This window comes from Callorhinus ursinus, unplaced genomic scaffold (assembly GCF_003265705.2).
Source record: "Callorhinus ursinus isolate GAN/ISIS: 27379988/994484 unplaced genomic scaffold, GSC_fseal_2.0 scaffold68, whole genome shotgun sequence".
NCBI lineage: Eukaryota > Metazoa > Chordata > Mammalia > Carnivora > Otariidae > Callorhinus > Callorhinus ursinus.
Window position 1 is genome coordinate 4,519,472 of NW_027397130.1, and position 25,311 is coordinate 4,544,782.

The following is a 25,311-nucleotide window of genomic DNA, read 5'->3' on the forward strand; positions in this document are numbered from 1 at the left end:
GGGCCCAGTTCAATCTTGGCTCCCACTCAAACCTCCTGTCATGGCTGGGATCCCACCTTCCAGGGTATTTGGTAGCATTTGGAGCCTACAGCTCAGGTCGGGGCGGCGGGGGTGGCGCGGTCATCCAGCTGGTGTCTCGCCTGCTTCTTGTCTCCCCTGTGAGCATGCAGCAAGGACCCCCGTCGTTTTAGCATCTTCGTCCCCTCGTGGCCCTGGCGGTGGGTGCCCAACGCATGGTGTGTGTTCAGTGAATGCGTACAGCCCTAAGACACTTGGGATCCGCCCCAAAGCATAGCTTAAAAATGTTCCCCGTTTCAGGGACTCATGAGTGCTCAAAACCAGCTCTACAGAGGACCCCATTATAATCATCTGATTTCTTTCTGAGCCCATAAATAGGTCCAGAAGCAATGATCCCACTCAGTCGAGGCAGAAAATAAAAGCCTTTTCAGCTGTCCCTGGATTTTCAGCCCTGGGGTGGGGGGTTAACACTGTTTGGGCTCTCCTTAATTTCATAGCATTGATGCTACCTAGGGGTCAGTCTGACTTCTGCAGAGCACCCCTCTGAACAGGGCGCACCAAGAGAACTGGGGCAGGCTCAGAATGAGGCCAAGAGGCCAGCCCTCCCCTGGGCCAGGCCCCTCCAGCCCAATCCCATACAACTGCAACAGAGTGACCCAGCCTGCCTTGGACCACTGCCAGCAGGGGAACAAACTGGAAGTGGTCCAAGCCCTCCCTGCTCCCATCCTCCAGGGCCCCACCCCGTTAGGTAAACACAGGAGCCATGGAGGCTGCCTTTACAAGAGCTGGTTCCTACTCACCCCATAAACCCTACTTCCATTTATTACACAAAGCTTCATCTTTCTTTTTTTAATTTACCTGGGAGGGAGGGGAAGAAGGCCTGGAGGAGAGGAGCCCAAGCCTGCTTCAGGGGCCCTTGGCATCCACAGAGGTCTCAAAGTCCCCCCAGGAAAATGCCAAGGACCTATGACCTGGCAGGACCCATATCGCCCCCACTGTCCAGACCCACCAGCAGGAGGTGAACCACAAGGAGCCTAGGGTGGGAGCCAACAGAGGTCCCTGGGATGCACTGGGCTAGCGATCCAAGGGAGAGGGCCGCACACGGCAGCAATGCCCACAACCATCTCAAGTATTTGGAGCATGCTGGGGAGGAAGGGAGGCCAAGTGCCAAATCCCAGCATATGCCACCTGGAAGCCCCCTCCCCCCCCCCCACCATTACATCAACGCGCCCACGCTCCCAAGATAGAGCTGTGCTGGGGGTGTCTGAAGGGCCGTACTGTTTGCAACAAGGGGGTTAAAGTTGGAATCCTAAGCCACTGACCCAGAAGGGTATTTTAAAGGAAGTTCTGAGTAACCCTCTTTTAGACAAGTTATTCTTTATTACTCATTTCAGTTCCTGAATATGGAAAGCAGGAGACTGAGAAATGGCCCAAAGGCACGGGGGTGGCCCGAATGGCCTCTTCAGCTCCAACTAAGTCCCATGATGCTGTCCTCTTATCAGTAAAAATCAGTTCATGAGTCCTTGGCAGAAAACTTCATGTCCAAATAGATTAAGGGGAGGAACACAGTTTGCAAGGTGAGCAAAAGAGGAGATGCTACTTATATTTGAGAACTGAGGACAACGGATCCTGCCAGGATCCCTTGCGGGGGGGGGGGCGGAAAGAAAAGAAAAGAAAAAAAAAGAAAAAAAAAAAGAGAGGGAAAGAGAGATCTGGGTTACCCTTGTCTGCCCTTCCATGCTTGTGGCCTCAGTTGTCCCATCTGTGAAATGGAACTTCAGAGTGATGCGAGCCAGTGAGGCCTCCCCCACCTGTGTGAGGTTAGAGCTGGCGGTGGAGTTAGGATGCCAGCACCCGGGGGTGGGGGACGCACTCTGAGACCCACCGGATGAACCCGTGGTACTAAGCCCGGGCCTTGCTGGATGGTCCCATTTGGCGAACTTCCCAAGCTCCACCGGGCAGAGGGGTAACAAACAGTTCATCTGAAGAAAGGATGCTGCGGCCTGGACCACCACCAGCCCTGGAGGCTGAGCCCCAGGAAATCCTCCACCCCACCACCCCCTGCCAACACACACAGACGCACGCCGGGACCCGCGGGCGGCGCCTGGAGAGTCGGACGGACGCAAGGGGCAAGGAGGGCGAGCAGGAAGTACGACCAGCCTAGGGCAGCGGCCCCCACGGCGGCCCCTCCGGACAGACACCTGAGCGAGCAGTGGCTGACGGCGGCGGGGGACCCCGGGCAAGGTCGGGAGCGGGGCCAGCCGTGCCGGGGTCAGAGGCCTCAGCGCCAGGACTCCCCCCCCACCAACCCGCCCCTGCCCCGCCCCCCTCACGGGTGGTCCCGACCCGCGCGCGGGCCCCGCGGCCTGGGAGCAAAGGGCAGCGCCGAGTCCGTCGAGGGGCTCACCGCCTGGAGGACCCTGGATCCGGGTCCGGTTTGGGAGCTGCGAACACGGGCCGGGCGCGAACGCCCCACGCGCGGGAGCTGAGCGGGAGTGCAACGGCCCGCGCCGTCCCCACCCGCCACCTCCTCGGCTCAGGTAAGAAGGGCTCGTCCCGGGACACCGACCCCTCCCCGCTCCGGCCGCGGCGCCCACCTGAGTACGACTTCTTCATGGTGCCGCCGCGGCCGCCGCTCCCAGGAAAGTGTGGCGGCGAGGCCCCGGGGCGCGGGCTCCCGGGTCGCTAATCCCGGGCCCGGAGAGCGCGGGGTGGGGCGGGAGGAGGGGCCGCCCCCGGCCCCGCCCCCGCCCGTGGAGGTGCGCGCCCGGCCCCGCCCCGCGCTGCACCTGGCGCGGCCCCGCGGCCCGGGCTCTGCACCCCTACGCAGCACGTCCGAGGGTGGGGACGCCTGGTGGCCCGCGCCGGCCCGCATCGCCCACCCCCTACCCCCCACCCCCAGCGCGAAGGGCTGGTCCCGGGGCGTCGCAGCTCCTTCCCTGTCTCGAGTCCCGGCGCGGGGGCCCAGGTGACCGCTGGGGGAGGAGGGAGCGCGGGGTGCGGCCGCGCGCTCAGGCCGAGGGGCGAGGCGGTGGCACACAGCGGGCCAGCCCCCTGTGGGGGGGGGGCGGGAGGCGGAGCCGGACTCCAGTTTAGTTGCCCAGGGCAGGGCAGGGTGGGGGGCGGGGTACCTGCCTCTCTACCTGTCTAGTAGTCAAAAGAACAGACTGCCTCTACTCCTCTGATGAGCGGGGGCCTCGGTTTCCACATCTGTAAAATGGGCGCGTTGTATCAGCTCGATTTCTGATCCATCTGAGAAACATTGATCCGCTCTGTGCCGGGTACTGTGCGCGGCTCTGAAGAGCAGACACAGAGGGACAGTCGGCTTTCCAACCTGTGTAGTACAGGCAGTGATGAGAGTGCATTCCTGGCAAAAGTTGTACAGAAGAATTCTCTCTACTTTTGTATCCTTAAGGAAATTTTCCGTAATAAAACTTTTTTTTTTAACATACAGAGGAGAAAGTGAGGCGTTTTGTCTAGAGGGTGATGCCAGAGTTGTATTAAGGTGGTGCCAATTCAAGGTTTTAAGGAATGAGTAGGAATCTGCCAGGTAGCCAAGGTTTGGGGAGGCAGGCTGTTCCAGGCAGAGGGAAGGGCGTGGCGGAGCCCCAGGCGCGATGTCTCACAAGCGCAGAGAGACGCACCCGGCCGGCCCTTCCAGATTTGCCAGCCCAGGCCCCCAGGTAAGACAGGAGTGGAGGAGGAGAGCCACACAAATTCTCAGTAAGGGCTCAGCGCTGCCTGCTCCTGGCCGCCATCCCAAACAGCACACAGGAGAAAGTAGGCTTAGCTTCATCAACCCTCTCTTCCCCTCTTCTCCTTTACTTTCCATGGGGGTCCAAGAAGCATTTTTATTTCCTGCCAGGGAGTGGGAAACCCTTATAAATGAGAACTCAGGTACACGTGGCTCGGTGGGTGAGTCCTTCCCACCTGCTCCCCGTTGTCAGAAATCTGTCCAGCCAGGTGACCTTCCCCAACCCCTGGTTAGAGTCAACTGGACCACAGTAGACCCTGGACTCTGCCTGGGCCAACCTCCCACTTCCTTATCTAGGGATGGGAGGCTGAGGCAGGGCAGGGGTGTGAAGGAGGGGAGCAGCTCCAGGCCTGGGGCTATAGATGAATTATAAGCAGCTGTCAGTAGATTCTGGGATGGCCGCGCACCCCTCGCCCCCCCCACCATCGTCACTTGCACTAGCACAACACCCCTAAACTGCCATGTGTGCAAATTCTACTCTGGTGTCAAGCTTTGTTCGGATTCAGCCAGAATGCATGGTACAGCCCTGACACTGAGGCCTCTGGTTCCCAGAGCCCAACCACCTCTCGAGAGTCTGTCGAATTGTTGGCTTCGTTCCTTTTATTTAGCTCACATCAGAGATGCCCCGGTGCCCATCCATCCTCAGAGTAGATGCGTCCTGGAGTCATGGAGGATGTTTTCCGTTGGGTTGGCCCCTCTCTCGACGCTCACCTTTCTGCCTGTGGGTCATAATTCACATGTACCTGGGCACCCAGGAACCGGGAACACCTGTGTTGCAGTGATACAGGACCTCTAACATTCCCAAGACTCTTGAAGGAAGGATGAGAGAGAGGGAGGGAGGGAAGGAGGGGCATGGCTTTCAGGATGCATGAAGGTTGTTTAAGCACAAAAATTTTATTTTCATTCTTTTTATGGACACTCTCTAATAAAACGTATAACAAAATCACTTGCCTTAATAGAGTATACCAAACTTTCTCACGGCTCAAGATCATCTTAAATGACACCTTTAACGGTTACTGACTCATATACTGCTGTGTTTCTTCTTCACGAAACGTCCCCAGGCCACTGTGCTGGCCGCCTTCTAAAAATTTTTTTTCAACACTCAGCTCCCTCACCTATTGTGTGGCTTGTGACAAGCCATATGACGTCTCTGAGTCTCAGTTTCTGCTCCTATAAATGTAATGACAATATCTTACATAGCTTGCGAGGCGGTTGTATTGATTAGAAAAGCAACGTATGGGGACACCTAGGGGGCTAAGTTGATTAAGCGGCCGGCTCTTGATTTCGGCTCAGGTCACAATCTCAGGGTCCTGGGATTGAGCCCTGCATCGGGCTCCCTGCTCAGTGGGGCGTCTGCTTCTCCCTCTGCCCCTCCCCCTCCCACTCGTGTGCACTCTCTCTCTCTCTCTCTCTCAAATAAATAAAATCTTAAAAAAAAAAAAAAAGAGTGCTGTTGCCCCCCGGGGGACAGGAAGCCTTCACCAAGTGGTGGCAGAAAGCTTAGCAAACCTGGTGCCTGCACAGATGGAAAGTGTGCTCGCGAACTTGATGATCTAGCTAACGGACTTTCCAGGGGGAGGCAGAAGGCTCTGCCTATCATAAAATGAGAAAGGAGAAAGATGAACTAAGAGCAAACAATTTGAGTTTCAAGTGGAATTGCGAGGAAATGGGAAAAGCCCGAACTGTCTCCGCAGCCAGCAAAGGGTTCTCAAAGTAAGAAAGGGCCTCAGAACAAGGAAGTCCAGATGTGACTGTCCGATCCTTGGGGAAGACCTCAGGGAAAAATGTAAAGGTGCTTCATAAACTGTTTCCCACAGAGGCACTTTGAGGGTCTTCTTGCCTTGCAGACCCTATTAGAGTTGGCCTTCCGGGGGCTTCTCCCACTGCATCCTCACATGAGGGCAGAGACGGGCTAATCTCAGGAAGTGTTGTGGTGCTAAGTGAAGGCAGCCATCCGAAAAGGCTCCACACTGTATGATTCCAGCTATAGGACATTCTGGAAGGGGCAGAACTATGGAGACAGTAATCAGGGGCTGCCACGGGGTAGACGGGAAGGAAGGAGGGACGAACAGGTGGAGCACAGGGGATTTTTAGGCCAGTGAAACTATCGTGTGGGATACCGTAGTGGCCGATCCGTGTTATCACGCATTTGCCCAAACCCATGGAATGTGCAACGAGAGTGAGCCCTAACATGTACTGTGGGCTTTAGTTAATTATCACGTATCAATATTGGCTCATCAGTTGTGACAAATGTGCCACTCCAGTGCAAGATGTGAAGAAGAGGGAATGCTGGGGGCGGGGTGGGGGGCATGTGGGGCCCGTGGGAACGCTCTGTGCCTTCTGCGCCCCTTTTCTCTAACCCTAAAACAACTCTTTACACACAAAGTCTATTCATTTTTTTTTAAAGTTTTGTGGGTAGGGTTTTTAATGCAAGGAGCCGATTTTAAATGAACACATAGGCAGCCCCCAAGCTTTTAAAGGAATTAGGTTTGGACTAAACGGGGATAAAGGCAAGGCAAAATGAAAAAAGAGGCTTTTGGACTCTCAGCCTCTTAGAGGAGGAAGCAGGCTGAGAAAGCTGTTCAGTTACAAACGCTGTTTTCTTATGAAAGAGGAAGTGTGACTCAGAGAACAGCCCCAGGCGGGGGCGTAGGACTTGAGGAACCCTCCCCCCGGAGTCCCATCTGCACCAGGTGGCCTCAGGGACTAGACTGCATCCTGCATCTGGAGTCTGGGCCCAAAGCACGTGGACCAGACGTCGGGGGGTCGGGGGTCTTGGGGGCGGGTGAGTGTACTTTGCATGTGGGAGGGAGCACGTGGGTTGCTGTGGCCCAAGGATGGGCTGTGTCAGAGCATGTTTCCCAAAAACGGCCACGGCACTGTCTCCATCCCCCTTCCACATTGTGACCTTAGTGTTCTTCCCTATGTCCCCTCCCTTTGAATGTGGGAGAGCCTGTTGTTTCATTATAACCCTGAAACTTGAGACGCTCCAGACTTCTTTGTGATGAGGAAGCCAAGGCACACGGGAGTGTGTCGGTTAACTACTGCTGTGTAACAAATTGTCACAAACTTAGTGGCTTACAATGACACACGGTTAACATCGCCTGGCTTCTGTGAGTCAGGAATATGTGCGTGGCTGGGCTGGGCTCCGGGCTGCAGAGGGTCTCATAGATGGCAGTCCAGGGGCTGGCTGGGGCAGGGTCTCCTCTGAAGGTTCAACGAGGGAAGGATACACATCCAAGTTGACGTGGTTGTTGCCAGAACTGAGCTCCGTGGAGGCTCTTAAACTGAAGGCCTCGGTTTTGCACCAGCTAGAACTGAGCTCCTTGACATGTGGGACTCCCCGACTCAGCAACTTGTCCATCAAGGGAAGACGGTCTGCTGGAAAGATGGAAACCATGATCTCGTAATCTGATCACGGAGCTGGCCGCCCTGAATACCGGGAGGCGGGCAAGCTTTGGGACCATCGTAGAAACAGCCTGCCCCAAGGAGGCCACAAGTGGAGATCTTGTCAGCGGTCCTGGTCTCTGGGTCTTCCCAGCCCAGGTGCCAGTGAGGTGAGCCTTCACGTGCTCCCCACACCGCACCTCCCACGTCGTCTGCTGGCCTGAGACCTCCGGCCCCAGCCACCGCCCGGGCCCCCTGCCTCTGCTCACATTTTCTTCTCTGTCGTCCGTCAATGTCTTGCTAGTCCTTTCCCTGGACCTCCCACCCAGGGTTCCAGGCCCGAGTGGTCAGACGTGGCTCTGATAAGCCATCCGGGGGGATTGCTCCGGTCCTCTGTCCTGAGCGGGTCCTGGTCACACCAGGTGTGGGCTATCTTTGCTTCTTCAGCTCGGCTCAGCACATCTGCTGCTGACTGTTCCCTAACTTGTGCTGTCCCTGAGCTTGAACTTGTCAGAGGACTGCGGCCTTGCTGCATGTGCAGAGTTTACGGTAAAGGTGTGGCTACTCTGACACCCGCATATGCAATGTGGGAGAGCGCGTTGCTCCCACCTGTCCGGAAAGCACTCTGGCAAATATGTGTCAGGAGCTTTGTCCTCTTAATTACATTGTTTTTTCATTGGCTGATTCAACACATATTTCTTGATTACTCATTATGGCCCCTTCCCTCTAATGCTTCTAGTTGGGTCAGGAAAACAGACATTAACCAAACCAACATAGTCAAGAAGGTGCAATCAGAGTATACCCTAAAAGCTTCACATCTGGTCCGGGGTCAGGGAGGGCTTCTTGTAGGAGGGGGGACTGGGCTGAGGTCAGAAAGATGAGCCAGGATTAACCAGGAGGAACGGAGGGGAAGGAGACGACAGGCAGAGAGCAGCCTGTGCAAAGGCCCCTCGGTGGGAGGGAATGTGGTCCCTGCGGGGAACTGGAGGACGCAGGAGGCTTGAGCCCAGAGAAGCTGGAGAGATGGTGGAGGAAGCAGGCCTTACAGGCACTTTAATGACTTGGACCTTTACCCTAAAAAAGAACAGGAGGTCAGGGAAAGGTCCCAAGAGGGAGAAGTGGGGCTGGCAGGAGCAGCCTGGCCCTCCGGAACAGCCGTCTAGATGGACTGCAAGCGACAGGAGGGGGCCAGAGTCCAGGGGGAGCCTGAGGCAGTGTTCCAGGCTGGGACGGTGGTGGGGCTCAGGGCAGGGGGATGGTCAGATGCAAAGAGAGAAATTGCAGCGGCTCAGAAGGGAGCCCCAGAGGCAAAATCACCCGGGCCTGGGGATGGGCCGCATCAGGGCGGCTCAGAGAGACGAAAGAGGGGCGGACGGGGGACAGGCTGAGCTGCGGGCATGTCGTGTTGCGGAGGCTTCCAAGCATCCAAGGCGGGCCATCAGCTGGGCGGTGGCGTCTGTGCTTGGGCATCAGGCGGGTCTCGGCTGTCAAGATCCCTCCCGGAGTCTGCTGGGAGGTGGGAGGCGAACAGACAGACACACAGACAACAGGTGTGCCCCGGACCTCCTCAGCAGCCTGCCGGCGGTGCGGGAAATTAAAGCCAGTATTCAGGAACAGCTTTAGCGTTCAAGAAGTAACAGCCCCGTCTTCGGTGGGAGAGTATGCAAAGCTTCGGCGAGTGCCAAAGGAAGACTTTGGGGAAAGTTTCAGAACTAGATAGGGGTGATGTTTGCACACCATGAATGCGTTAAATGCCACCGACTTGCTCGCCTTAAATGGTTATTTTATTTTATGTGATTTTCGCTTCAATAAGTTTTTTTTTTTTTTAAGATTTTATTTATTTGACACAGAGAGACCCAGCGAGAGAGGGAACACAAGCAGGGGGAGTGGGAGAGGGAGAAGCAGGCTTCCCGCCGAGCAGGGAGCCCGATGCGGGGCTCGATCCCAGGGCCCCGGGATCACGACCTGAGCCGAAAGCAGTCGCTTAACCAACTGAGCCACCCAGGCACCCCGTCAATAAGTTATTTTTAAAAAATGAAGGTTGCGGGCTGGGCTCAGTCGGTGGAGTGCAGTGTGCGACTCTTGATCTCGGGGTCGTGAGTTCGAGCCCCGCGTTGGGCACAGAGTTTACTTAAAAAACAAAAAGAAGGCTGCAAGGGCCGTAGGTACACAGAGATCTTGTCTAGAAAACAGAAAGATGACGCATATAGTAAAATAAAAACATTAAAATATAGGAAGTGTTACACCGGATGCTAACAGCAGTGCCTACCCGTCATGGGATTAGGGGTGGCTTGGTTTCTTCTTTGTATTTTTCTGTGTTTTCCATGAAAACGTATATTGCTCTCATCATCTGGGAAAACAGCCGCCCACACCATGTGTACACGTACGGACAGACACCTGTGTTTGAGGTCGATGTTGGTATACTTTCACAGCTTTGTCTGACCTTCGGATCTTTTCAGTCAAACTCATCATTATCAGGACCTCAAGCAGGGTTTTTTTTTTTACATTGGGGCAGTTTGGACTGCCGACTTTCAAAGTGACTTTAACCTTCGTTTCAATGGGTGGTTTTCTCGTGAGCCCATTCTACGGAATATGGGGCACGGAGTCCGAGGTCACCCAGGGCCCGCACGCTAGGATTTCCCTCCCCATGAAGCACAGCTTCTCCCGCGGCCACGAAAGCCAGTGCTGGGCCCCAAATCCTGAGAGTCCGAATCTGCCATTCTTGCAGGTGGGGCATCAAACAGCGGCTGAGGCCCCTCGAGGGAGAGATCGGTCCTGGACTCTTGCGGAGTGCCTCCTCGGACAAGGCGCTTCCCTCCCTCGCCAGCAGCCTGAGGAAGGGTGGCCCTTCTGAAGGATTAACCTGGCACCACGGATCCAAATAAGACCTCCACTTCCCGCCCCTCTCTCGGGAGCCCCTGCCCGTCTCCAGGACGCATTCCACGATGCTCTCAGGGTTCCTCATTGTACGGAGAAGGGCTCCGAGGTCACAAAGCATCCACACTTATATCAAACAAAACTAACTGGGCAGCATTTTGCCGTAGGACTTCTCAGAGCCTTTAACGTGCTCGAAGATGCTGTGAGGCTCCAACAAGGGTTAGAGTACACAGCATTTCCCAAACTTGGGACACCAGGACTCTTTCATTACAAGTGCCTTGCGGTTCTGCGGGACATTCTCTGCGCAAGGAGGCTGGTAGGAGGGCCCTGGGTCGGTGGGGGCGGGGAGGGCCGCCCATCAGCCAGGGAAGTCCGCCAGGCTCCAAGGTCAGCTGCAAATGAAGGCTCCTCGACCCTGGGCCTGCTCTCCTTTGCCCTTGTCACTTCCTGCTGGCCTTGCCCACTCCTCCCGTCCTCTCCACTGCCCTCTGGGAGGAGGAGCCAGGATGAGCTTTCTGATGGGAAAACCGCCGGGCCCTGGGGTGAGGCGGGAAAGGGACTGGCATCCTTGGCGACCCCGCACCCGTGCTTTCTGCTCAGGGGCAGGGGGAATCCCCAGCAACGTGGAGAGGAAGGCCCGAGGCAAGCCCCCATTTGGAGCTCAGCCCTCTATTCGCCCAGGAGCACATCCCGCCTCTGCGCCTCTGCTCGTGCCCCCCTGGGCCCCCTAGCATACCCTCCGGCCCTGGAGCCCCTCTGCCTCCGTGGGGCTGTTTCTCCCGCCGGGAGGAAGTGCAGGGAGAAGCCAGATTCATCTCTGTCCACTGGCCTCTCCCAGGGCAGGAGTGGCCTTCCCTCCCTCAGGGCCCTGTGCAGAGGCGCCCCATAAGCAGCCGACAGCCGAGTGCCGGAACCAGAGCCCCACGCGGGACGCGCGGGCTGAGAAAAGCCAAGTGTCTCCTCTTCTCATAAGAGCCATCATGTTACAGTTCTCCAGAGTAAGTGAATCTTAATTTGCTTTCATTAAAAGCATAAATAAATACAGGGCCTGCCAGGGGCTGTGGCTGCAGGTGCCGCGGGCCACGGGGGGGGGGGGGGCGGGCACACTCTGGCGCTCTTGGCACACTCGGCTCAGCCCTCATGCTCTGCAGGTGTCCCTTGGCGAAGTTGCAGGACCAAACGCAGAATGCCCAGTGAGATTTGAACTTCCAGGTGAGCAGCAAATAATTTCTGTGGTATGACTATGTCCCGTGTAGTATTTAAGACATAAAGGTATACTTCTAAAAAATTATTGTTTATCTGAAATTAGCATGTAACGGGGCATCCTATATTTTTACTTGCTAGATCTGGAAACTCTGGCCTGGGCCCCTGGACCTAGGCTGGCCGTCCTGGAGAGGAGCTTTGACCATCCCCCAGTCGGGGTTTCCAGACAGCAAGCCGGGGACTGGGGCCGTGCCCCCGACAAGTGTTCCGGTCAGAAGCAAAATGAGACCGGTGAGGGCAATACAAAGAGGTGGGTTTCTGGTTTTTGTTTTTGTTCACCCTTTTCTCTTTTGTGAAAGCCTAAGATATTCAAAGGACTGGTCTTTCTTCTGAAATCTTCCTCTCCTGTGTAAATGCTCCCCACCCCCCACCCCTGCTCTCAGAGCTGTTCCCCGAATGTGGGGCCATGAGGCCTGGCTGTGTGCCCTCCCTGTTATGCCTCTTCCTAGCTGGGAACCTTGGAAAAAGCACTTAACCTCTCTGCTCTTTCACTTCCTTACGCATGGAGTGGAGGTCATGACCTCTCCAAGGCCACAGGCTTGCTCAGGATTGGCTAGAGGCCACCCTGGTACATCCACGGGCAGACGCTCGTCACGTGGCTCGTTTAGGATGTGTGCACTTTGCCGTGTCATGCTGTAATTCAACAAAATAGTTTCTAAGAAAATAAAGTTCAGTTAGCAAAGAGGCTTCCAATAGAGAGAAGCTTACCCCATTTATCTTGCAAGGAGATATTATTACCTCCAACTTTGCAATGGAAACGTGAATTTATTACCCATTGTCTGCACACAGCTGCAGAGCCCGCCACTACGGAGGGAAAAAGATGTGTAGCTGAGCGCATATTTGGGTCAGCTTGATGAGGTTGCATTTTTAAAAGTTAACCTTCAAACCCATTACATTCCGGGAAACTGAAAATTTACACTGGTTTTCTATTTGCAATGGATTTACAACAAAAGGAAATACTTAAAGCTTAAAAAAGTAGATGGCACTTTAAGTTCATTTTCCAAGTCATCTCATATAGCAAAGGCAGATAAACTATAAAAAGAGAAATTTAAAAGACATAGCCGGAAGAAAACTGAAGATCCATGGGGCGCCTGTGTGGCTCAGTCGGTTAAGTGTCTGCCTTCGGCTCAGGTCATGATCCCAGGGTCCTCGGATCAAGTCCCGCATCGGGCTCCTTGCTAAGCAGGGAGCTTGCCTCTCCCTCTCCCTCTGCTGCTCCCCCTGCTTGTGCTCTCTCTCTCCCAATCTGACAAATAAATAAATAAAAATCCTAAAAAAAACTATTAAAAAAAAAAACAACCTAAGATCCCCATCTCCATGTAACAGATACTGAAAGGAGATGGTGGAGTGGGGTGGGGGTGGGGGTGGGGGTGGGGGGGTCTGGCTGGGGCTACGCCGTGGGTGGGTTGGGGCAGGGCTCCCTGCCGTGTGTCTGGAGAAGTGGAAAGGAGCAACTATAGTTTCTGAGCCATGACACCCAGGGACTCAGCAGCTGGGTCCCCAGCATCCCCCCACGAGGTGGGCACTCCCAGCCAACAACAAACGGCTTCATTGCTCTGCAGTGGGGCCCCCAGCAGGCCAGGTGGAGGCAGCGAGATGATGGGGGATGGACGGAGAGGGGAAGAGATTGGAGAGACAGAAACATCGACCCAAGATGAACCTACAAACCTGATCCCCAAAACATGGGCTAAGCTAATGCTGGTAAAGACAATCCAGAAGATCAACCATGCAGATATAAAATCACTCCTGGTGAAGTGGAAATAATAGAGGAATCTGAAAATGATTTTCACACTATTGACTGATTGATTGAGAGAGAGTGAGCGCACGTGAGCAGGGCAGCGGGGCACAGGGAGAGGGAGAGAGAGAGTCCCAAGCAGGCTCCATGCTGAGACCCTGAGATCCTGACCTGAGCCGAAATCAAGAGTCAGATGCTTAACCGACTGAGCCACCCAGACGCCCCTGCAAATGGTTTTCAAATAAAATGGAAATGAGAAGTTTCAAAGTTAAAGCTCGACAGACAGAATATATGTTATCGGACACACTGAGGAATGAGGTAGTTGGCAGATATTGCCGAGAATGTGGCCCAGAAATAAACAAATGAAGCAGATAAGAACAAGAAGTTACAGGTAAGAAACGCAGAGAGCGGATCAAGAAGTTCCAGAGTATATCTCACAGGGGCTTCAGAAGAAGAAAATAGAAGGAATGATATAAAAAGTAATGTTCTGAAACATAATTGCTGAAAGCTCTCAAAAACTAAAAAAGAAACGTGCTGTGCCAGATCAATAAACACCCATTCATAATTAGAGACGTCAGGGCGAACCTGCGGCACATCCAAGGACACAGAAAAGTCGGAAATGCTATCAGAGACAATAAAATCATCCATGGAGAAATGAGAATCCAGCAGGTTTCTTGCAGTCTGGGGCAATCCGTCCACTGGCCGAAGGAACCCAGCGGCCATTCTAGAATTCTAGAGCCAGCTAAGCTCTTCCTTAGCAGTGCGAACAAAGCACATTTCCAACATGCAAAGTCTGAGAAAGAGTTCCCTAACCACAAACCATCCCTGAAAATTTACCAAGGGTGAACACAGGGGCGCCTGGGGGGCTCAGTCGTTAGGCGTCTGCCTTCGGCTCCGGCCATGATCCCAGGGTCCTGGGATCGAGTCCCGCTCTGGGCTCCCTGCTCCGCGGGGCATCTGCTTCTCCCCCGGCCCCTCCCTGCCACTCCCCCTGCTTGTGCTCTCTCTCTCTCTCTCTCTCTCTCTCTCTCTCTGTCAAATGAAAAAATAAAATCTTTTTTAAAAAAAAAAATTTTAAAAAAAAAAAAAACGAGAGACTGCGGAAACCCTTCTCAGTTCAACAGAAGAGAGAAGAGGACTCAGAGAGACGTGATAAATAAAACCATAAAATCGAATGGCAGAGGAAAGTCCAAATAAGCCAGTTACGTAGAATGATGTGAACAGGAAGGTTAACACACACAATTCTAGGTGTTGCTTACAGATATTTATACAAGTAAAAAAAAAAAAGTATAAAATTATAAATGCAAAGACATTAGGGCAGCCGTTAGCTCCGGGGAAGGAGGAAGAAGTTCTATGTGTGACCTTGTGTTGTTAACATGTATCGGGAGAGGGGGAAGGAGGGTCTGAATCACATGTGGCGGGACGCTCTCCTTTGCTAGCACTAGGCGGCGTAAACAGGTGTTTGTTGTATGGCTCTCCATTTTTCTGATGCTTGAAATATTTCATCATTTTTTTAAGATTTATTTATTTATTTTAGAGAGAGAGAAAGTGAACGGGGCAAGGGGCAGAGGGAGAGGGAGAAAAATCCTCAAGCAGACTCCCTGCTGAGTGCAGGGCCCCACGAAGGGCTCGATCCCAGGACCCTGTGATCATGACCCGAGCCGAAATCAGGAGTCGGACGCCTAACCGACTGAGCCACCCGGGCGCCCCGGTATTTCATCTTTTCCGCGTACATTCAGGGGCCCCGAAATAGACACTCTACCCTGAGTCCTACCTGTGCAATTCAGTGTCCCGTCCAGGCTCCAGTCCGGGGCCCGCGGGCCAATGTCCTTCCTGTCATGGCTCTTGAGAAGGGCATCCACCAGGTGAGTGAAAAGTCGGGAAGGTAGAATTGGGAACCACACACAGGAAGCCCACCTTTAAAAGGACCACAAAGACAGACCCCGCAGGACTCCCCTTCTCTGGGGTCCCTAGGCAGTCAGATGCCTTGAGATAGTGGGGTGGTGGGGGCCGGGGCTGGGGGGGGGGGGTTAGAGTTTCATGGGGACAGAGTTTCAGTTGTGCAAGATGGAAGAGTTCTGGAGACAAATGGTGGTGAGGGCTACACAACAGTGTGAATGGACCTGACGCCCCGGAACAGGATGCTGAGAAGGGGGTGAGGCGGGAAATTTTGTGTTATGTGTATTTTACCACGATAAAAAAAGGGACTCCGGTTCCCCGTCCACCGCTGTGAGCGCTCGGAGGTGGCAAGCACTGTCCTCATTCCACACCAGCTCCCGTGGGTCCCAGGACGTCCTGCAAACTCGCCGACGGCGGGTCAGGAGCCCCGCACGGGGATGGATGCTCCTTCTGGATAGAGAGAGATGGTCGTGGTGGCTGTCCTCAGGGGTGGTTCGTTTTCATAAACGCCCTTTTAATGTTAAATGAGCTGAGATCTGCTTTCGCCCCACTCCCGAGTTTACCCTGCGTCTCCCCTTCCCGCCCCCGGGCGGCCCCTTCCAGCACCCGGACAAACGCGGGAATGCACCAGAGGCTGAAGGGCCCCAGAGGGACCGACCCGAGCAATCCTGTAAGTGGACTAAATCCCCTTACCACCGTCCCCCAAGGCGGAACATTCCAACAGCCCCCAGAGACCACCAGGGCCGCCGAAGAGCCCCTGCGTGGGGAGGATTTTCTGAGACCTTAATTTACACACCTTTTCCCTGTATTTCCCCAAACCCCGATTCTAAGGTGTCAGGGATTTGGGGCAGGGCGTGAAGCAGACGCTGATGGCAGACAGTGTCCCCTCTTGCCTTTCAAGAAGAGTTCTGCTGGCTGTGTGTGTGTGTGTGTGTGTGTGTGTGTGTGTGCGCGCGGTGGGGGTGGGGGGCAGGTTGTGCAGGAGGGAGGGGTGCCTTGAGAGAGAGTGAGACACAAACAGGAGACCCCGTGTGCAGACAAGAGGACGGAGGGCGGTGGGAGGTCAGCAGGGGCTGGCCCGACACACCTGGAGGGAACCGCTGTAGGGCACCCTGGGAAGGTGGCCTGGGGCACTTGGGGATCCCTGTGCCCAGATGCAGAGCCAAGAGTCAGAAAGGACCCCGAGGTTGCCATGGTGGGCATCTCGGCAGGACCAAGGCAGAGCAGTGACCAGGGGCCTACCTGGGAGGCCTGGGACCTCGGCCCAGCCCACGGTGGCAGTGACAGCGGGGGGCGGGGGGAGAGCAGGAATCCCGAATGACAGACAATTTCCTGTGAAAGCAAGCTGGGGGCTTGGGGTCAGCTCTGAAGACACCGAGGCAATGGGCTTGCTCTGGGCCTCCTGTGTTTGCGGGCTGAGGTTCAGCCCGCTCCCACGACACTCAGATACAAGCCCCAAACCTGGGATGACTGCCTTCTTGCTGGGGCTCAGCTGCCAGCTTGGGGGGCTGCCGATCACTCGGCGCGCTGCGGTTGCCCAGGGGGGCGGAGGCCGAGTGCGCAGGGGACCCGTGAGCTCGGAGGGGCTGCTGAACCTCTCTGCGTCTGTTCCTCATCTGTCCGACGGAATGGCAATTCCTGCCTGGCAAGGTGGCTTCAAGAGCTGAGAAAGGACCCAGCACTGGGCCTGACTCCCAGAAAAACGTGCGCCTTCTGGGGGACACCTTCCCGCCCAGCAGTGCAGCTCGTTGCTCGTCAACGGCACAGCCCCACCTTGGGTCAGGAGCCCCCAGCGGGGCAAAGGGGAGCTGAGGGCCCTTTTCCGGGATGTTGGGTGTGGCAGGGGCAGGCTCTGGGGCTGCTCTGACTTTTCCAGTTAGGAGATGGTTTGGACGGGTGCCTTTCAGGGAGGAGCGTGGCAAGGTCAGGAAACAGCGGGGGGTGGGGAACGGGGGCTGTTCCAGGAAATGACACTGGGCAGCAGTGGTACAGGATGTGGAGGTAGAGACAGAGGAGCGGACAGGGATGGAAGGGACGGGGCCGGGGAGGTGGGAGAGGTAGGGTAATGGCGGGAAGGCAGCTGATGGCCGCCTCCTCTGCAGGCTGGAGTTCGTGTCGTGGTGAGTGTAACCAGCTGCCTGCAGGGGCCAAGCTCAGCAGGTCATTTTTCTCCCCACTCTGGTGCCCCCACCACCCTTGTTAACCACTCAGGCGCTTCACAGACTTCATGCATTGTCAGCACTAGGAACCACCCAATCTTTGCTCGTCTAGACTCACTGTCACGTATTAAAATAACCAGACTGGCCTAAACCAAAACTTCAGTGTCACACCCCATTCAAAGCTCCTGCCTACACTCCTCCCTGCTCCCCACCTCTGGTCCTAAACCTTGCCCCCAGCAAACCCCACTTCCAGATTCTAGCATCCTCTCCAGCCTGCCCCGCGTGCTTTCCCTGCACTGATTCACTGAAGCCCCATCACGTTCCCATCCACAGATGAGGAACGTAAGCACAGAGAGGTGAAGTGACCTGTTGAAGGTCACCCAGCCGCTCAGTGGATGAGCCTCAACTCCATCCCAGGCAGCACCCCTCTCTCTGGCTCTCCAATAACCCTCCGCTGGACTGTTCTGCATGGAACAGCAGAACACCCTGTGTTCTCCGAAATGTGCAGCCTTCATCCAAAACCCCAGAGCATCAGGGGGAGCACACTGAATGTGCTGGAACCTAGTCTGAGGGAGCCAGGCGGCTCCTGACATGGGTGGGGTGAGGGAATAAAGCCTCGGTTATTCTCCGCCTTGATCTTTGCTTTTTAAGACTTATTCACAGGCCAGGCTTCCTGGAAATCGGTCCCTGGGCACCTCACCTCAGGGCACAGGCCCCAGTAGCTCACTTCTGTGCCCCGGGCCGGGCGGCATGCTGACCCGTCTAGCCAGCCAGCAGTGACTCAGCCCTTGGAAATTACAGGCTTCCGCGGAATGGTGGGTGCCTGTCGGGGAAGGCCGCCCATGGTGAAGGAGGGGGAGGCCAGGCAGAGCCTGCAACAATGTCAGAGGCCTGGGGGTGGGACCAAGGCCTCTGCCTGGGGAGCCACAGACAGGCCCCAGCAGGAAAGACGCGGGAGGGGGCAGCCAACAGGCCTGGCGGCGGGACCAGCCCTCCTGGCCCGGCCAGGTGCCCACGGAGAGAGAGAGAGAGAGAGACTGGCCCTGTGCGAAGACCCGGGCATCTGAAACCTTCCAGGGCTCTGCATCGCTGCGCCTGGGGCCGGACTGGACGCTGGGCTCACGTTGTCCTGGGCCCGCCGAGCTCTTCCCAGGGCTGAGCGGGGTCCGACTCACCTGTGCGCCCCTTCCCACTCCCACCTTCCTCAGAGCACAGAGCCGGGTGCCGAAAGGCACTTTCTATGGAAAGAAATGGAAAAGGAAGGAAAAGAACTGGGCTCTTGTGGTGCCCCTTTCTTCTTGCCCACACGCCCACAGCGGCCCTGCGAGCCGCCCCCACTGTCCCCACAGTGGTGGGGCAAGAGGGGCCTGACGGGTTCCGAAAGACAGCAGCCCTCTGCTCTGGAACAGAGACGCACACTGAGCTCCGAATTTCCTGGGCCTCCAGCGTGTGGCCGGAAGACAGCGGCCCGGGGCGCCCAGCGGTCCAGAGCCCTCGGGAGGTGTGCGGCCCCCGCCCCCGTTTGCTGCCAAGTCACCAGGCTTGGCCCCGGAGCAGCAGGGAATGGCTGTCGGGGGCGGGGAGGAAGGAGCTTCTGTCTCGGGAGGCCACCCCGAAAGGCTGGCACATCCATCCCTACCAACCCCTCCAACCGCAGGGGTGACCGGCAGCAGGGGCTGGCCGCGGCCCCGCCGTGGGGTCTGTTTTCCAGGCGTCTCTGCTGGGGCTTCTCCCCGCTCCCCGACTCTCGGCATCCTGTAGCTGGGCAGCAGTTGGCTGTCACCCCACCACCCCCCCGGGCCGATGCCCTTCAGTGGGGCCGCCGCGGGGGCCGCCGCTCCTGACCGCCCTGGCCGTGGGGCTGTGACAGGAGCTGGCTGGCCCCGCAGTCCAGCCCGGACCTCACGGCTCGGGCGTGAGGCACTAACCTGCTTTGCACGGGGGCCTGTGTTCACTGCTTTCTTTCAAACAGATAGTCACTCAAGCACCTAATGAGGGACTTCGAGTCTGGAAAAGATGGTGTCGACGCGTCTCTTCCCACCCCTCTCTGCTAAGAACGGCTACAGGCCCTGGGGATGATGCGAGAGGCAACCCAAAGGGGATGCTGAAGAGCAGAGGGAGAAGGTGAGGTGGTTGGGACCCCAAGACCGAGTCAGGAACAATTAGCCGCAAGGCATCGTAGGGCACCCTGCAGCCCCCGCACCCCCGGACCGAGGAACGCACTTCCCAAGCCCTGACCCAGCAACGGAAGGCTGCCGAGTAGGCTCATTCTCTCCTGGACCGAGCGAGAGGCTCGCAAAACACCAGGCCTGCCAGGCAGAACCAGTCCGGGGAAGGACTAGGAGGCGCCCGACAAAAGTGGCCGGGCAAGGGCTTCCCTTACTCACCCAGAGACAGCCAGGGCCAAGGGAAGGCCCCCCACCAGAAGCACGGGCCCAGGGCTGCTCTCTGCCCCCGCAAGCTGGAGGTCCCCTCCCACCAAGCGGCACCAGGCGGCCGGGCCTTCGGTCCTCTCAGCAACACCTGGCCCGACGCCTGGCTCTGAATCAGCCCGGGACTGGGAATGCGGCCCACAAAGGTGCTGAAGGAAACAGAGCTATGAACTGTGAGCCCTAAATCTGGCAGAAGTACCCTTCAGGAACGACAGAGAAATAAAGACATCCTCTGATGGAAGAAAATGAAAGGAATTTTTGTGAGCAGACATATCCCTAAAGAATGGCTTAGAGGAAGCTCTTCATCCAGAAGGGAAATAATAAAAGAAGGAATCTTGAGCATCAGGAAGGAATCAGGAATAATGGAAAGAGCAGAAATGCGCTACGTACAACAGACTTTCCTCCTCGCGAGTTTTCTGAATCGGGTGTGGTGGGACAAAAGTTATAGGGCCCGTCTGATACTCCAGACATTTAAAAGAGGGGAGGGTAACGGGACCCCCACGGATGGAGTTGCGTAAGTTTCCACGTGAAATGCTAAAGCACCGGTGTCAGCATTTGGTGATACGTTATGTGTGTGGCCATACCCACGTTTGTATGGAAACGTACACAAAACTCTCGGAAACACCATAAAACCTCGACACGGGGTCCTAAAATATTGCCACAGGTGGCAAGGAAAGAGAAGCAGAGGAAGGAGAAGCCGATACACAGAAAACATACCCCAAAACCCTCACATACTAAAACGGCAGCCTTACGTGGTCTCGATCCGCTCACGAAAGGCAGAGACTGTCAGAGTGGAAAAAACGGGACCCAACCAGATGCTGCTTACAACACTTACTTCAAACCCAGTGACACTGGCGGACTGAAAGTAAGAATGGAAAAAAGACGTGCCATGCCAATGACTTTTTTTTTAAAGCACGAGTGGCTATATTCATATGAAATAAAGCCCGCTTCAGAGCAGGGAAAATTACCAGACACAAAGAGGGACGTTACATGGTGATAAAAAGATTAATTCACCAGAGACTTGGTAATCCCAAATCCGTGTGCGCACCAAGCCGCAGAGCCTCAAGATACACAAAGCAGAAAACTAGCCGAGCTGAAAGGAGAAATGGACCCACAGGTACATCTGGGGACTTCAACACCTCCCCGCCCACCGCCAGCAACTGATGGAATAACCGGACCGAAAATCGGCAAGGATACAAGTGAGGATGGCCCCATTCACCCCGGGATCTGGCCACAGATCCAGAAGGCGCCACCTGACAGGAGAAGACATACTTTTTTTTAAGATTTTATTTATTTATTTGAGAGAGAGAGAGAGCACAAACAGGGGGAGCAGCAGAGGGAGAGGGAGAGGGAGAAGCTCCGGGCTGGAAGCCGCTGGGGCAGGGAGGCCATCACCACGCTGAGCACGGAGCCCGAGGCGGGGCTCGATCCCAGGACCCTGGGATCATGACCTGAGCCGAAGGCAGACGCTTAACCGACTGAGCCACCCAGGCGCCCCAGGAGAAGACACATTTTGATCAAGTGCCCAGGGAACATTCACCAAGATCCACCTGTCCTGAGCCACCAAATAAACCTCAGCACGTTCTTTGCCACTGAAATCACGCAGAACACGTTCTCTGACCATAATAGTACCAAACTGAAAATCAACGACAGAGAGACAAGGGGAAAATCTCTGAACACTTGCAAGTTAAACAACACACTTCTAGATAATCCAGGGTCAAAGAGGAAGTCTTGAAGGAAATGTAAGCACGGAGCCGAGTGAAAATAAATATGCGGCGTGCCGAAGCGTACGGGGGGCAGCTGGGCGGGTGTCCAGGGGGCACTGCACGCGAACGTGAAGGAGGAGGCCTCCCGTCAAGTAGAGACGCGGGCGCATGTGGCGCGGGGTGCAGAGGTGAGCGTGGTGACGGCCTCCCTGCCCCAGCGGCTTCCAGCCCGGATGGACACAGAAGCAGGGACACAAAGACCACACGTGCAGTGCGGTCGGGGGCTTCCGTCGGGGGTGGTGACGGGGTGCCAGGAGAGCACACTCGGCATCAAATCCGGGCTGGGGGAACCAAGGAAGGCTTCCCAGAGGAGGCGATAGTGAGCTGAGCCCTGGCAGCTGAGGGGAGAGCCTCACCTGGGGAGAGGGCACTCTGTGCTCAGGGAGGGACACCCCCTCCCAGGGTGCCGAGGGGAAGGAGAAGGTGGCCCATGAGGGCACAGTCGGTGGGGGGCCAGGGCAGGAGGGGCCTTCCGAGACCCGTGGAGGAGTTTGGGCTGGACCCTGAGGCGGCTGCGTTTGCAAATCCTTCTTCCCCTTGCACAGGCTGCTTTCACTCGGTCAGATGCTTCCTTTGCTGTGGAGCCCCAGGAGGGAGAGGGCTCTGTGCTTGGTGTGGCCCACCCTGATAATCTCCCTATTTCAAGGTGAGCTGCCTGGGGAACCCAAGGACACCTGCTAGCCTGTCAGAGCCATGTCTACACTGACACTTGGCTGCACAACTGAGAGCAGGTGACAGCACAGCAGGGCTGGGAGTCGGGACACCTTGGGATTCTGCCTCCATGCACTGAGTGGAGGAGGCCCATGACTTTCGGCCGAGGGCATCGGCTAAGCCATCTGCGATAATGAAGCTGTTTATCAAGATGGTAGGATCTGGGCCAAAGGAGCAGAGCGAGCCCGTCCCAAAGCCCTGGGGAGGGTGCTGGAGACTGAGTCGGGTGGGGAGCACTGGCCTCTGGGGGCGGGAGGGCAGGATCGAGCCGGGGCGTGCGGCCCGTGCCTGGGATTCAGCACCCAGGGGCATCAGTGGGGGCCACCTCGGAGGGCCGCGGCGTAGGTGGTCCCACCCAGTTTAGGAAGAGGGTAAGGGAGGATGGGGGATGGGAAGCCCCAGGTGACAAGTCAGTGCCCTCGTGAGGAGCGTCCACAAGATGGCCTTGCTGCATCGGAGCCTTGACCGGCTTCCGGGTCTGTCCCTGGGCTGACAGACAAGGGTCCTGGCAGCCGTCTGTGAGCACGGCAGACAGGGGTCCTGCCACCATGCTGCTCAGAGCCCGGCTCAGCATCTTCCTGGGAGGAGCACTTGTGGAGGAGTCCAGGCAAACACAATAAGAAATGGGCCTTTGGTACACCCTCTGACCTCGCCCCTTCTTCACAGCTCTCTGACCCTCATGATGAACTCAAAACTGTGCAGTTAAAGGTTTGGGTCATTACACAGGGCAGGTGAACAAGACACAAGTGACCTCTTTAGGAGCTCACAGACTGGGGTGGCAGGGAAGGTAAACCTGGGCCAGGTAAGCAACCTGGCGAGAACTAAAATGGGGGATATGGGTTGCTAGCTGAGCACAGAGCAGGAGCACCCACCCTAATGTGGAGGGGTCAGAGAAGGCTTCCTGGCGGAGGTGGCATTTAAGTGAAGGTCCTCTGTTTAGGCAAAGCAGAGAAAGCCACGGGAGACTGGAGCCAACGAGCCTGGGCCAGAATCCCAGGCCCTCCGCCTACTGGTTGCAACTTCTCTGGGCCTGTTTCCCATCTTTAAGCCGGAGAAGGAACAGCCTTGGCTGCCTGTGTGAGGGCTGCAGGGCAGTGACCCTCCACCTGATAGAATGAGGCTCACTAAAGACCAGTCCTGGCGGGAGCGTCCACTGAACACCCCAAGCCCAGCTCTGGGTGTTGGACCCCTACCCATGCTGCCCAGGTCTCCCGGCCTCGGTCCTTCCTTCAGGAATTCCCAGGATGTCACAAGCCCAGGGGGAGGACTAGGTGTTGCCTCTCACCCTCCCTTGGGCCGGGTCTGGACGGCCTGCTGCCTGCGTTCCAGCAGGTGGCGCTGTGGCCCATGGGAACTTGGCCAGGCAGCTCCCGAGGGTGGAGCGGGGACCTTCAGAGAAGGTGGGACAGGGAGTGGGGACATACATGGACACGCGTGCACACGTACAGACACACACTATACACGTGCATACAGACGTGTGCACATGCACACGCATGCAGACATGTGCACGTGCACAGAACCCGCCCCACCCACACACACCCCCCCAGACCGAAGGCTGGGGTGGGGAAGCGGGGTCCCTGGGTGTGCAGGTGCACTGTGGCTGGCTCGAGTGCCACGCACGCGGGGAGCCAAGTGCCGTACGTCTGCAGGCAGCTTTCTAAGACCAGGGGTCCCCGACCACCGAGCAAGGGCCGCTGGAGAAGGGAACCAGGGAGAGTCAGGCGCCCTGGGAGGCCCTGTCCACCCCGGTTCTGCTTGGGGGCTGCAGTCTTGGGAGCAAGAGGTGAGCCGCCCCTGCCACCCTCCGGTCCTGCCTGGGCCGTGGGCCATCCCTGCGCCCTGCCGACCAGAGCCTTGCTGGAGGTCAGGAGGCTCTCAGCCCTGCACAGCCTGGGCAGTGGGGTCTGGGACCTGGGACCACAGGCGCCCTCACCACCGCCTCCCCGGGCTTCTCGGCCTTGACGATGACGCCTCCAGGGCAGCTTTGCCTGCAGGATCTCACTGGACCCGGAGAGGCTTTCGTTCATTAGCCGCCCCAAATGCAGTGGGTGCCAAGGGTGTGCTGGGCAAGAGGAGGACCAGCCCCGGGGAACCCGCCAGGCCGGCTGCTCAGACCCGGGCTCCACCAGCGCACTTCACGGCTCGAACGGGCCCAGAGAAGCTGCGGCTCCTGGCGGCTCCACGCGTGTCCCTTCCACACACACCGTCTCGCGCCATCCTGGGGGAGAGGCCGTGCAGGGCTCAGCTGGAAGTCCTCCCATTCACAGGAGCTGGCCTTTCGGGAGGCACCACCCAAATGTGCCATTTCTGGGCTTTTCTCTTTTTGGGGGGGGTGCTTTTCACTTCTGCGTCCTGCACGACCCGCCCTACGGGCTCCAATGTCACATGGTGAGTCACCTCCCAATCCCTCCTGACCGGCCTTTCCCCCCCCACAATGTCCTTCCCGCCCTGCCAATCTGTCCCCCGAGTGTCCTCCAGCCGGTGGAGACTGTGCACTTCGGTCCAACCTGCTGAGAGCTGGAGGCAGAAGTGCGGGCTGGGGGTCCCCGGGGCCCAGTCCCCGCCCGAGCAGCCAGCCGATTGGGGGTCTATCTCAGCCCGCAGCTTAGTCCCCGAGCCTCCTCTTCTCCCTGTGGCCTGCACGGCCGTCTGTTGGGGGTCCCAGCGACAGAAGCAGATCTGCGCCCCTGCTCATTGCGGGAGCTGACTGATCGGTCATTATCCGGGAGCTGCGGCAGGTAGGGCGGGGGACACAGAGGCTGCCATGTCCTGCCCTCTGCGTGCGCCCCTGCAGCTGAAGTGTCTTCCGGGCTTCCCCTTCAGAGCGAGCCTCCCTGCACTGCAGGCTCACTTGGGGCCCCCGGCCGGGCAGCGGGCTGGGACTCTGACCTCACCCACCCAAGCTAGCGCTCTGGACCACACGGTCTGCAGCCCCAGAGGGCCTGGAGACCCAGCCCCCTGCCCCCACAGCCTTCTCGCGCACCTAAGGACCTCGATCATCTACCTTCAGCCATCCCTCCATTCAGCCGCTCCCACCTGTTGGACATTCTTCTGGACTCTGGAGCCATAGCACTGAACACAGCAAATGAGGTCCCTGTTCTCATGGGGTGTGAATCTGGTGGGGACAGACACCTGGGGCACTTAGGAGGAGAGTGCCAAAGTGCCTGGATGGGCGGTGCCATTTGGGTAAGGTAGTCAGAGGAGGGACTGCCATGCCAACACCTGGGAGAGAATACCACAGACGGGGAGGTGGCAGGTGCAAAGGCCCTGGGGCAGAGACCAACCTGACTTGCTCTGGCAGTGGGCCCAT

At 56.9% G+C, this 25,311-nt stretch overlaps 1 protein-coding gene across 1 annotated transcript in view; it reads right to left on the reverse strand.

Moving 5' to 3' along the window:
• Positions 1 to 2,707, reverse strand: part of SEPTIN9 (septin 9) — a 151,019-nt gene extending 148,312 nt beyond the window's left edge. The window contains exon 1 of the mRNA XM_073885920.1: positions 2,616 to 2,707. Coding sequence (XP_073742021.1) covers positions 2,616 to 2,634 — 19 coding nt within the window. The 5' untranslated portion in view covers positions 2,635 to 2,707. The remainder of the gene's footprint in view (positions 1 to 2,615) is intronic.
• Between the last annotated feature and the right edge of the window lie 22,604 nt (positions 2,708 to 25,311).